The sequence below is a fragment of the Miniopterus natalensis genome, chromosome 8, assembly GCF_054644295.1.
Source record: "Miniopterus natalensis isolate mMinNat1 chromosome 8, mMinNat1.hap1, whole genome shotgun sequence".
Taxonomy (NCBI): domain Eukaryota; kingdom Metazoa; phylum Chordata; class Mammalia; order Chiroptera; family Miniopteridae; genus Miniopterus; species Miniopterus natalensis.
The window spans coordinates 37,118,003-37,130,398 of NC_142088.1; the positions used below are offsets into that span (position 1 = coordinate 37,118,003).

Here is a 12,396-nt window from a genome sequence, read left to right on the forward strand (position 1 = left end):
TTTGTGGCTTCCTGTCCTTGTGAGACCCAAAAATATTGCAGCTGGATCAAGATCTCTAAGTGATTGGTTTCTGTTTAAGCCCTCAAGATAAGTGTTCCAGTTATTCTTGCTGTGTAACAAACTCAAAATTTAGAGGCTTAAATCAACCATGCTATATACTCAGAGATGCTGTGGATCAGAATTTGGAGAGGGTATAGAAGGGATGACTTGCCTTTTTCCAGGATATCTGGGTCCACAGTCGGAAAGACATGGAGATCAAGGGCCACTTGATGACTGGGAACTGGAATCCTCTGAAGGTTTGCTTCGTATGTCTGGTGCCTGGGCTGGGATGGCTTCAGCACTGGAGCTGCTGGCCAGAGCATCCATGTGTCACCTCTCTGTGTGGTGTAGTGGCCTCAGGGTGGTTGGATTCTACATGGTGACCAGTGCTCCAAGCACAAGGATTCCATCAGATGAGGCAGAAACTGCACCACCCTTTATGACAACCTCACAGGCACATGGCATCTCGTCCACATACTCTGTTGCTCAAAGCAGTTAGAAGCCCATCTAGATTCAAGGAGAGAGGACATAGACCTACCACTTGGTAGGAAGGTAGCAGGGTCGTATGATAGGGATGTGGAATAGGAGATATTGTACCATCTTTGGAAAATATAATTTGCTATAATGAGTGATTTTGTAAAGGCTTAGTTCACATTAGAATATCAAATGAAATATGCTTTATAGTTGTCAAGGTTATTTTCTTGCAGTTGAGCTATTGTCACTGCTCTGCATTCAGCGAGTCACGTACAGTTTTCTTTGTGATGGGTCTTTCTTTTATCTTTTTCCTAATGTTGCATTTTCTTAGTTTGGGTTCATTACCTCACTGATTAAGCTTTTTAAATATTTAATCTATTCCCAGTTTTCAAATCATTTTCTCAGGTGCCCATCAATTTCCTGTAAGTGGTTAATTTAAAAGGCTTTTGAAGCATGACTGCATCTGGCAGAGGCAAATCTAAATCTAAATGTCATCCTTGGAAGCATCCAGTGACATTCAGCTGACTCCTTTCAGAATAAGGAGCTCCTTTTCCTATCATGTAGCATATCCTGTCAAAAGGGCAGAAATGGTGCCTTTCCCACTTGACATTTTCAGTGTTTTGGAAGGGCTGGCCCTCTAGAGTCACACAGACTGGCTTTAATCCATTTCCCCATTTAGTTGTGTGAAAGTGAGCAAGTTTTTAAAAAAATATGGGTCACTTTCCTCATCTATGTACTGAAGATAAAAATCCCTGCTTTACAGAGTTGTAATAAGGAAATTAAATAGTCGAAGCTCCTGATGTAGGGCCTGGTTTATAGTGAGAACTCAATAGTAGCTAATAGTAAGAAAAACGACCTTTACATTTTCTGTAACCTTAAATTTGCTTTCAGCGTAACAGATCTGATCAAGCTCGGTCACTGGGTGTGCTGGTTTCACTGGGCAGGTCAGGGAGGAAATGTTCACACTGGGGATGATCTTTAAAGAAGATGCCTTCCTCCTCATTACCCTTTGGGCAGTGGCAGCAAAATGTTCACTTGAGAACCAGGAAAAGCCAGGGACAGTAACTTCAGTAGCCTGGGGTTGACGGAGTGCATCATTTTTGAAGGGTGGTTTGTCTCCATTGATGGCGATTGGGTTGTTAAAAGAACAGTAAAAAAAAAAATTGTACTCAAGTGTGATGTCCCCTTGCCTGACCACCATAGGATAGTACACACCTGATTGTAAAAATATATACTTATTTAATAAAATGTAATAAAACTTTGAAATGTATATTATGTGAAAAGAAAATGCAAAATGTAAGATAGAATTTTCTTCTGTCCCTTGGGATTTCTTCAATTGACATCACCTCTTTAATCCCCAGTTATTGTAATGGCCATTATAAGGATGGAAACTGTTTGCTGCATTGTTTTAAACAGTGAGAAAACCTTAATTGACTTGAACTTACTGTCTTTCTGTGTGGCAGGTGGTGAAGTTTACCAAATCCTTTGAATTGATGTCCCCAAAGTGCAGCGCCGACTCTGAGAACAGGTAGGGCTTGTGAGCTTCAGGTTTGTCTTCTGATTCATGTCTTCTGTCCTTGCTGCTGGCAGCATTGCATATGCTCTTTGAGGACAGGAGCTGTTCTTTCTTTAAACCAGCAAGTACAGCCAAATGTCATCACTGTTCTGTATTTCAAGGCTTAGACAAAAACTATAATTTAAAAATACATGTGTATACGTCTAAGACCGTTAATGAATAGAGTCCAATTTTAGGTATTTCCTAACTACACAGACAGCCTAATTTTATGCTTTATTCTGACCCTTCATTTCTCTTCCTCCCTTTTGTTTCCTTGTATATGGGCAAGAGCATCCCCTGGGGAAAAGAGTAAGAGTTTCCAGTAATTCACTTTTTGTCCCCATCTGTATTTTTGAGGCTCTAACAGGCTAAAAGGGAGGGTTGGGAACAATCTGTGAATTTCTGTTAGTTTTGCACTGTCCTGAATAATAGCTGGGCTGCTACAAAAATGGATTCTCTTTACTTTTGTCACCTCTAAAGGAAAGGCTAAAAATAGTAAAATTGACCAAACTGCAAAATACAGAGACAGACAAATAAAGCACTCAGGACAGCATGATGATGCCGTGATGATGCTAACACCAATGTTAGTCAGATGAGCAGCTTCCTTTTTTTTTTTTTTTTTTTTTTGCAGCTTCCATTTTTTGAGTGCTAAGTGTGGCAGGTTCTATTTTAAATGTTTTATATGCATCTAATCCCCAAATAATCCTGTGAAGTAGGCATTGTACCCTTGCATGGCAGAGGAAAAAACCAGCATCCAGTGAATGTCTATTGGGTTAATATTGCCCAAATCTTGCTCATCAGTCAGAATCAAGCTTGGAGAACTTGGTAAAAACTAAATTTTCGGGACCCAAACTGAGACATTTTGATTCAATACGTTGCAAGTGAAATGCTAAAGATCTATATATATTCAAAAGGCTTCCTAAGTAATACCTGTTTCAAGAGTAAGTTGGTTTTATATATCAGTGCCTTTAAGTTCAGAAAATAGAAATGAGTAAGTTAAAATGTAAGGTATTTTGTTTAGTTACTTTTTATCATGAAGTTTAAAAGAAGCCTTTGCTACATACTGTACAATTCCATTTATAGGGCATTCTTGAAATTATGCAAAATTATAAGAACAGAAAGCAGATCAGTAGTTGTTAGGGGCTGGAGATCAAGAGAGAGGTTTACTGCGAAGGGGTACTGGGGAATTTGGGGTTGTGATGAAACTATTCTATATTTTGCTTGCGATGACAGTTGTACAACTGCATTTGTCAGACATGCAGAACTGTACATTAAAAAAGGTAAACTTTACTCTCTGTAAGTTACACTTTAAAATGAGAAAAAAGAGGTCTTTTATAAGAGGATTTTGTTTTCAGGAAAATGTATTTATGTCAATATCTGTATCTAAGATTAGCTAATCTATACCTAAAAAAAATATTTAGACATAGAAAATTACTGGTGCTGTAGTTAGCAATTTTTCTAAAAATTTTGTGTAAAATCGTGAAATACATTAGGAAAAAATATCTATTCATGTTTACTCTTTTAGCTAGTCATAGCCTCAAATAAGCTCTCTCTTTTATATGTGAGGGGGAAACGTTTTATAGAATTGTTAAAACACAACCTTTGAAATCCTAATACTTCAATATTACTGTTTTCTCTGCTGTTGAATGTGTCCTTATAGTCACTGTAGAGTTAAATATTTCTGGTCTTTTCATTATTTTTAATGCCAAAAGGACTTCTATGTCAAAATGAAATGACCCAAGGCCCTGACTGCCCTTGGCAAACTTTCTAATAATAAAGGAAGAAAGGTCAGATTTTCTTTAAAGAGACATTTGAAAAGTGCTTTGAACTTTGACATTATGAGATAGTCCTCTTCATCATTTTATTTATGGCCTTTAAATTACTGTAGAACATTCATTTATCTCAGAAGACCTTTCCTGCATTGTCTAGTAATTTTCCTCCTGTAGATGTGGGAGCCTTCGGTCATTTACTGGGAGTTAAAGGGAAGAAGACAAGTGGCTCTAGCATTTACTTTGCCAGTGGCCATGGAAGAGACATTGAGATAGGCTATGAGTCTACAAATCACAGCCTACTCTCAACACCTTGTAAATCTTTCCTTTAACCTTTCATCATTTAACATCTTCACTATAGATAATGTCCATTGGATACCTAGTCCTCTGGACATCATTCAGAGTTGTAATAGGATAGCTTTTGAAGGTAATGTCTGTGGCTTCATACAATGATGTTTTAGGGTACCATTTCAATTCTGATGAACTCTGGTTTAGGCTTGCTGAGTTTTATACAGTCCTTGAAGAGTTTTCTAAAAAGCAATTTTGTTGCTGTCTCATCATTTCTGTTTATTGTCTTGTGTGGCTAACTCTTTCATCATGGCCAGTCTTCTCTTGGTCTCCAGGTAATTAAATCCAAATCCTTAAGCCTTGGCCGGGTAGCTCAGTTGGTTAGTGTCATCCTGATGCACCAATGTTGTGGGTTTGATCTCAGTTAGGGCACATATAATAAACAACCAATGAATGCATAAATAAGTGGGACAACAAATCAATGTTTCTCTCTGTCTCTCTCTTCCCCCCCCCCATTCTCTTCCTCTCTCTCCCCCTTTCTCTCAAATCAATAAATAAAAATTAAAAAAAATTCTTGACAACTCCTCCAGTGATAAGATTATCCTGATGTCATGATGAGTTTCTTCCACTGACAGGGAGTTCTGATTTTTAGAAAGGTGTGTTAGAAAGGCATTTGAATTACAGTCCTATAATTTTCACCTATTTATTCTAAATTTGCCCATTGGATATAATTCATCTTTGATTAACTTTATTTCTTTATTAAACAGCCATATATATTCAGTCCCTACTCTGTGCTGGGTACTTTGATAGGTAACGGGGCTATGGAAACTTAAAATCAGCAGTCTCAACCTTCAAGGATCTCAAGGCCAATTTACAGGGATAGGAGTAGATTAAGAATATAATATTAGCATATCCAGATTTTACCAGGTCTCCAGACCATGACTATAAACAGAGTCCCATGAACAGTGATAATGTACACTTGGCTGCTTGGTCATTTTCCCCTGATAGTTTAAGACCCATAGCCCTTTGCAAAAGCCACTCGAAGTAGTTTTGAGAATCCCGGAGATTAAAAAACAAACAAAAAAACCACCAAAAGTTATCGCTAACTCTTCATTTCTTCCAAGTGCTCATCCTTAAATCCTCTCCCTCGAGACACGGCAGAACAGCATCTGCTGAGCACGGGCTGCCTTGCCCCCTCCAGAATTTCTGTGGGCATACTGAACCCCTCCCCAGTGCTGTGCCACAGCTCCCCCAGCACTGTCTCAGATACACTAGTGACCTTCCCAAACCTGAGCAAGGCTGGGTAATTTGTGCCGAAGCAGGAAGAAAGCTCACTTTCCCTACCACGTGCTATAGTTTGTTGATGGCCTCAACACAGCCCTCTTATTGAGGATCACTTGTACGTGCTGGATGGCATCTCACCTGTTGCTTTCAAGGTTTCTGTTTGTAACTGTGATACTTCTGGGCTTGCACGTTCCCTCCGCCACCCCCAAATAATCTCATTTCTTAAATACGCTCCATGACTGTAGTGGTGTATGTGTTCATGTCCCATTTGTATGATGTTAATTGTAAAAACTAAACATCAGTGAAGGACAGGAAATATCTGTAATGAAGTTGTGTCCCTTTAAACTCTTAAGAAACTCAAGAACACATATTTCCCAAGCATCTAACATTTACCTCTTAAATATATGTAATTTCCTTCTTTTCTTTTTCTTGCCTTTGAACATGAAAATCCAAATGAAAGACAGATCCTTTCATTACCCATATTCATTTCAGACCAGTGGGCTTGCCCCTCTAGGAACCTGTCACGGAGGAGAATGAGAGCTGTAGAAACATGCTGTGAATAACAGGATGTGTGAATAAGCACTGAGACCAAACAGAATCAAGTAGCCTGTGTGGGTCAGCTGCCCTTAGATTGATGCTCGCAGTAAATAGAATTATGGCAACTCAGAAGCCTTAACAATGGCTTTCATATTTGACTCTCTTACTTTCGGTGGCCTCTCATCTAACATGCTTTAGTTAATATTCTAACACATTGAGCCCACTTTTCCATTCTTGTCATGTAGACATATGCCCAGGACTTATTGGGAAGGTATGTCCTCAGTCCAGACCAGATGGATGGAGGTGGCCAAAGTGCTCCCAAGGAGAGGTGCAGAGGGGCTACTTGAAACATCTAGTAGGATATAATTTTAACTATGTGCTCCATTATCAACAATTTTTCAGCTAGCACATTTTGTCTTCAGTACCTCTCCAAATCTGAAAATGATGCCACAGTCAAATTAGTTACATCTCTCCTGCCCCAGGAAATAAGTAGTTAAACAGAGCATGTCTTACCTTAGTGTTTTTAATAAAAGGAAAATCTTTGTGGTATAAGCAACTGATTGAGAGGTTTTTATGTGCCATACATTCTTCATCATTATATTATTGTAGCCTCAAAACAGTCCTATAAAATGGGTTTTATTTCTCTTATTTTCCATTATGAAAACTGAGAATCAGAGTTATTAAAACTTTACCGGTAGTTTCACAACTAGGAAATGTTGGATCAAGATACAAAAAGAAAAACAACCCACAAAGAAAAGAACCCGCCCACAGGTTTGCTTGTCCGTGAAACCAAGCAGTTGTCACTATATGATGAAAATCTGTAGACACTAACTACCCACAGCAGTGCCATCTGACACCACTTGAGTGTCACAACACACTTCCCCAAAGTGACACCAACGCCTTGGGGTGATAATCTCATCCTTCTAATTGTACAACTTAAGGAAATGAAGGATAGAATGTGTGTTCTTTAGTTGCCATGTCTTAATTTCTGACAACACAGAATGCTTAAAATGAGAGAAGAGTGTGATGAAGTGTCCTCAGGCAAGACCTTAAAGGCAAGTCCATCTACAGGTCATGATAAGCTTTAGGAACTTCAGCAACTTAGAGCATCTTTCTGTCCTGCCACAGTGTAAGAACTGACAAGCTGGATTGCTTGCTAATTACACTTCCATTACTTTTTATGACTAAGACTTGTTTGGGAACCTTCAAAGATATACTGAAGCTGTAGGGGATTATTAATGTCCTAGTTCTGGGTGTTTAAGATTCTCCTGCTGAGGTCCTAGCTTTGAGTCCCACTGGTATTGCCTTAGTTTCTTAATCTCTTAACTGAAAGACTACTTCAAATAATGTTGCATAGCTCGAGGCTTCCAGGAGGGCCCAGGGATAGACAGGCTTACCTGAGAAGAAAATGTAAGGAATGGAGTTTGTCTTTGTGAACCAAAGTTCAGATAGACCTCTTGTCGATGAAGCAAAATGGCAAATAGTACCAGGAACAGCCTATAGATCAAAAATAAGTTTTTGTTTGCAAAGCATAAAAAAGAAATATCTATCCGAAAGAGTTCTTGGAGTTCCTGACTTTTTGCCTTTCTGAATCCTACTCCCCCTGGATAATACTCAGGCTGTCAGAGGGCAATTAATTGACAATCATTACTTGACAATGAGAAAATAGATTGTGTCTATGTTGAAACTAATGTCCCTAAACCAATGATCTATTTTTAGTTAATGAGAACAGTTTTTATTAATGATTGTTAGCACATCAAGAAAAGCGTGTTAATTCAATCTTGAAAATGTTAAATTTGTGGTGCCTGGGGATAATCTGAAGGAAGTGTCCAGAAAGTGCTTGTATATATATATGTAGGGAACTTACAGTGAGCTGCTGATATGGATGTGGGAATCATCAGTATACATGTGGTTGTAGATACAAAACATGGGCATGAAACCACACAATATGTTGGTTGGCCTCTTCTATTGTAGTCTTATTCGTCACTTCCTCCACGCATCCTAAGTTTTAGCTCTACCGTTTATCATATCAATACAGAAAACCTCACACTTCTACAGCTCTGCTCATGCTGTTGTTTTGTCTGAATGGTTTTTACTTTCTCTGCCACATGAACTCTTACTAATCCTACAAAGACCAGTTTAGACCAACTTCTTTTGTGAAGTGTTTCCCCAAACACCATTCCCAACCCAAATAGAATTGACCCTTCTTTTCTCTGTTCCCCTAATATCGTGTACATCCTTCCATTAGGATATTAATCACAGCCCATTGTTACTGTTTGTGAGCGTCCTGAATGTATGGGCCCTTTAGCTTCTGCCTCTCTCTTTGTATGTAGGTTAGGGCAGGACTGAGCTGACCATCACATACACGTGGGTTCCCATGTGCCAACTCCTTTCAGCAAAAAGTCAAAAACCCTTATTGATCACTTCATGCAAGATCCATCCCACTACTGCCCAGTACTTATTAGGGGCCCAACCAATGGTCATTCTTGAAAGAGTAAAGTACTGGGAGTGTATATTAAAGACTAGAGTAAACTCTAGCGCTGAGAACAAAAACGTCAATACAGACACAGTCTAATGATTCACACCATTTTATTCAGATATTTTGTCGTGTAATTTGGAGACTCGTTTTGAGAGTCAATTCTGAAAAATAGTCTTAAGTTTATTTTCACACAGTTCTTTATGTTTGAACCTCTAGCTGAGATAGGTTTTTCAGACAATGGAGGATGGGGAAGTTACTTGTTCTAGGGTATTTATTTTGTCTTGTTTTGTTTTACTTGTATTGATTTTTCTCCACTGCTCTGCAACTTGTCCACCCTGAGGTTTCTATCTACCTCACTGACCCTCACTTCAGGAGCAGCCACATTTTCTGCAACAGGGCAATTCCCTTTTATCTCTCCTCAGTCAATATATTTGAGCTCATGAAGCTCTGTTTGAAGTCAGTCTGAGTCTCACACTTGGAAGCAAGATGCCACTGAAGGCAAATGTAAACTGCAGCCCTTTATAGGAAACTTATTTAAAAACCTACATTTTCCTATGCACTTGGTTCCAGTAAAAAACAAGCTAAAGGTTTTACTAACATTTCATTTGTTATTAAAAATTAATCTTAGAGTTAAAATAAGCTAATGGTTAATTTTTACTTTTTAAGGAAGTATCACTCATGTTTAGGGGACAATTATATTTATTTTATTTTTCTCAGACTCTTAGTTCAAGGATTTTTATTTTGCTAATGTGTTGTTGTTGTTGTTTATGTCAGATTTTTAAAAAACATCCTCCCTGCAGATGTTAAAGTAGCATTATGTCTTGAATGTGAGAAGCTATTAAACATAGACATATTAAAACAAACAAACTTTGGAAATATTTTAATGGCTTCATAACCAACTTTTTGTTTTCATCAACAAATGAATGTTGTCCAGAATCCTAAGCCATTTTCCCCTCTCTCTATAGTTCACTGGTGCGCAGTAAGTATACTGGCAACATACCCACATACTCACCAATGCGCACACCAGACGTTCACTTACATGAGATGATTGATAAGCACCTTTTTCTTTTTGCTGAAAGGAGTTGGCCCACAGGAAACCACCTATAAATGGATGGTCAGCTCAGCCCTACCTCCTACCTGTACAGAGAGTGGTATGGGAAGAAGCTAAAGGGCTGTTTAACGAGGAAACTTGTGACAGTGTGGACACAAGCACCATGGCCTTAGGAACTAGGAGCCAAAGTACGTTGCAGAGCTTGGGGAGAGTATTCTTCCCTGAGTCCATGAAGCTTTGGCACTCTGGGAGCCAGTGTCTGGCCTCCCTCAAGAGGATTCCAAGCAGTGGGCTTTGACAAGGGGTCTCAAGTGAAAGAATCTCTCTCTAGAGACTGAGGGTGGGAGAGGACTTGGAGTTGTGTGTGGTCTTCAGTTCTGCACATGGCAGCTGAGATCCAGTGAGCTGACATGATCTCATTTGTACCCATAAACTGCAGAGTAATCAAATGATTGATGTGTTTCCAAACTTTGGTGACTCTCCTTATCTTGGTTCTGGTCCAAACTGAAAACCTTAGTGTTGGATTTATTGGTCTCTGTTATCTCTGATCAGATTTGGAGGGCTCTACGAAGTTGGGTAATTCAATTTTGGATGCTAATTTAAGCTTCCAAAAGCCTATTAAAAAATATGGCCTATTAGAAACTATTCATCTTGACCCTTTTGATTGGAAAGAAACCACACAGAATAAAGGGACCCTCATGAGTCTGAAGGAGTTGACCTGTCAGACCTTTAGGAAAGAATTGATCCTTCAAGCCAGATGTGTTCCTCAAGAAGCAGAAGTAATTTGGGCCCTTTCCTTTGTGATTAAATTCACAACACCATGTACAAAGGAGAACTGCCAGATGCAGAATTTACTTTAGAAGTTGTCAAAAAGTTGATACTTTAAAAAAATGTTTACTATGGGCTAGATAATGTGCTAAACACTTGCATAAAATATTACTTTAGTTTGTATAGTGTCTAAGTAGTATTATACCTATTGCATAGGTGAAGTGTAAGTAACTTGTTGAGGTCATTTTGCTAGGAAGTAGCAAAATAGATATTTGAATCAGGTATATCTAACTCCTAAACTCATGCATTTAATCATAAAACAAAATTACTTTGTTAATGAAAAGCGAGATTTTGAAAGCCCCAGCTCAGTGTCATGATTTGCATTACAGTAAAACATTAGGATTTGGAGCAAAAGCCAGAACGTGACATAAATACTGAGTGACAAATCAGTCTTCCTGTCTCTCTGAGCATTCTGTCATACTGGCCCTTAATTTATGACCATGTGTACCATGAAATGGAAGAAATGGAAAGGTGGTTTTCAGAAGATCTGATTGCACTGTTGCAGCTATAGGGTCAGTTCATCTCTCGCCTCCTTTCTGAAGCCTTAGCTAGATTACAGCACCTGCAGTGGTTTCTCCCTCCCTGTATTTCTTGCGCACTCATGATTGGTACAGTTGACTTGGCAACTAGTCAATGCAGCCTTGTGACACATTTTTCATTTGAAATGATATATTGTTTAATTGTCAGTGTGTTTATTTTTCGTCTCCCATTCTGGATGACAACCGCTGGGAGGGCAAGATCATAGTTTATACTTTCTAGAAACACCTCAACAGTGCGTGGGCACAGTGCCCTGCACACAGTCAGGCCCACTGTCTACTACACTGTTCAGCAATTTTATAATGATTTCAGTACATACGCAGCCCGAGCTAAACCAGACTGTAAGCATGTTTTACATTTAGAATGAATCTTTCGGGAGTCCCTGCCCAGTGAGCATTTGCATGATCACCTTCTTGGGCAGTTCCGTAGTAGGAACCTAAAGTGCTGGATCATCAAGTCCCAAGTTCCTTCCTCCCGCTTCCTTCACCTGCCCTCACAGTTGAAAGTGTTTCTTCTCTGCAGCATCTTCCTGGCTCCCCTTTTCTTTAGGTGAGAACCTAGCATTCTTGCTCTACTCCTACACATTGGCTCTTTCCCTGAGAGGTCACCAGATGAAGAGAATAATCTGGGGCTTCAGAGTCACACGTGGCTGAAAACCCTATCTGCCCTTGTGAAAATTATTTAGCATTTCTGAGCCTCAGCTTTCTGATCTGTAAAACGTAGAGAATTATACCCATCTCATAGGATTTATGTGAAGACAAGTTCATTGGGAAAAGCACCCATCCTGGGCCTTGGCCCACCAAGGGTGATGATGAATTTGTTTCCCCTTTGTAATTTCTCCCTTTAACCCCCACCCTTTATCACTTACTGCCTTTCTTACCCCTTCCCCTAGACATAGATTTCCTCACACATTCCCTCCCTGAGCCATCTCCTCCATTTTCTTCTCCCAAGAGATAATCCCGACTCTGTGTCAGTACTTTCAGTCCTGAAGATTTGATACAGATTCTGGTCCTGGATTTCCAGCAATGAACAGTGTGTTCCAGCTTCACAGAATGTCTGCTGTCTTTTCTCATCTCCCACTCCTCAGGCCACTCGCTTCTGCTGATAGTGCCACAGGCACGCAGGAGCGAAATGCCAGCCCTGCCGTCTCCCCGCCAAGCCCCCGGAACCTTCTGCGGCCCCTCCCGAGGGGGCAGCAGCATCGCCCCCCACCCAGCTTCAGTGGTGTAAAGGGACCTCTCCCACCTCCAGGCCCTTAGCCAATTCTTCCTGTTCTTTGTCTCCTAAAATCACAGCTGGAGTCATGTTACTGCCCTGGTCAGTACCCTTAAATGGCTCATTGCCTACAGCTATGGTTGTAACTCGCTCCTGTAAGCCCTGAGGCCCTTTCAGTCTCAGTCCCCCACAGTGTGCATCCTGTGCTCCCACCGAAGGGGATTAACCAGTGCTCCAAGAACACGCCCTTGTGCTCTGCTGCCGCCTTTCTGTCTTCTGTTCCCACTGTTTCCTCCTCTATCCGTACTTTCCTGCTCACCCCTCCAGCCTCTCGTTGCTG

The 12,396-nt window shown here is 40.0% G+C and overlaps 1 protein-coding gene across 1 annotated transcript in view; it reads left to right on the forward strand.

Moving 5' to 3' along the window:
• Positions 1-12,396, forward strand: part of PDE11A (phosphodiesterase 11A) — a 253,430-nt gene that overhangs the window by 97,740 nt on the left and 143,294 nt on the right. The window contains exon 5 of the mRNA XM_016209449.2: positions 1,977-2,041. Coding sequence (XP_016064935.2) covers positions 1,977-2,041 — 65 coding nt within the window. The remainder of the gene's footprint in view (positions 1-1,976; positions 2,042-12,396) is intronic.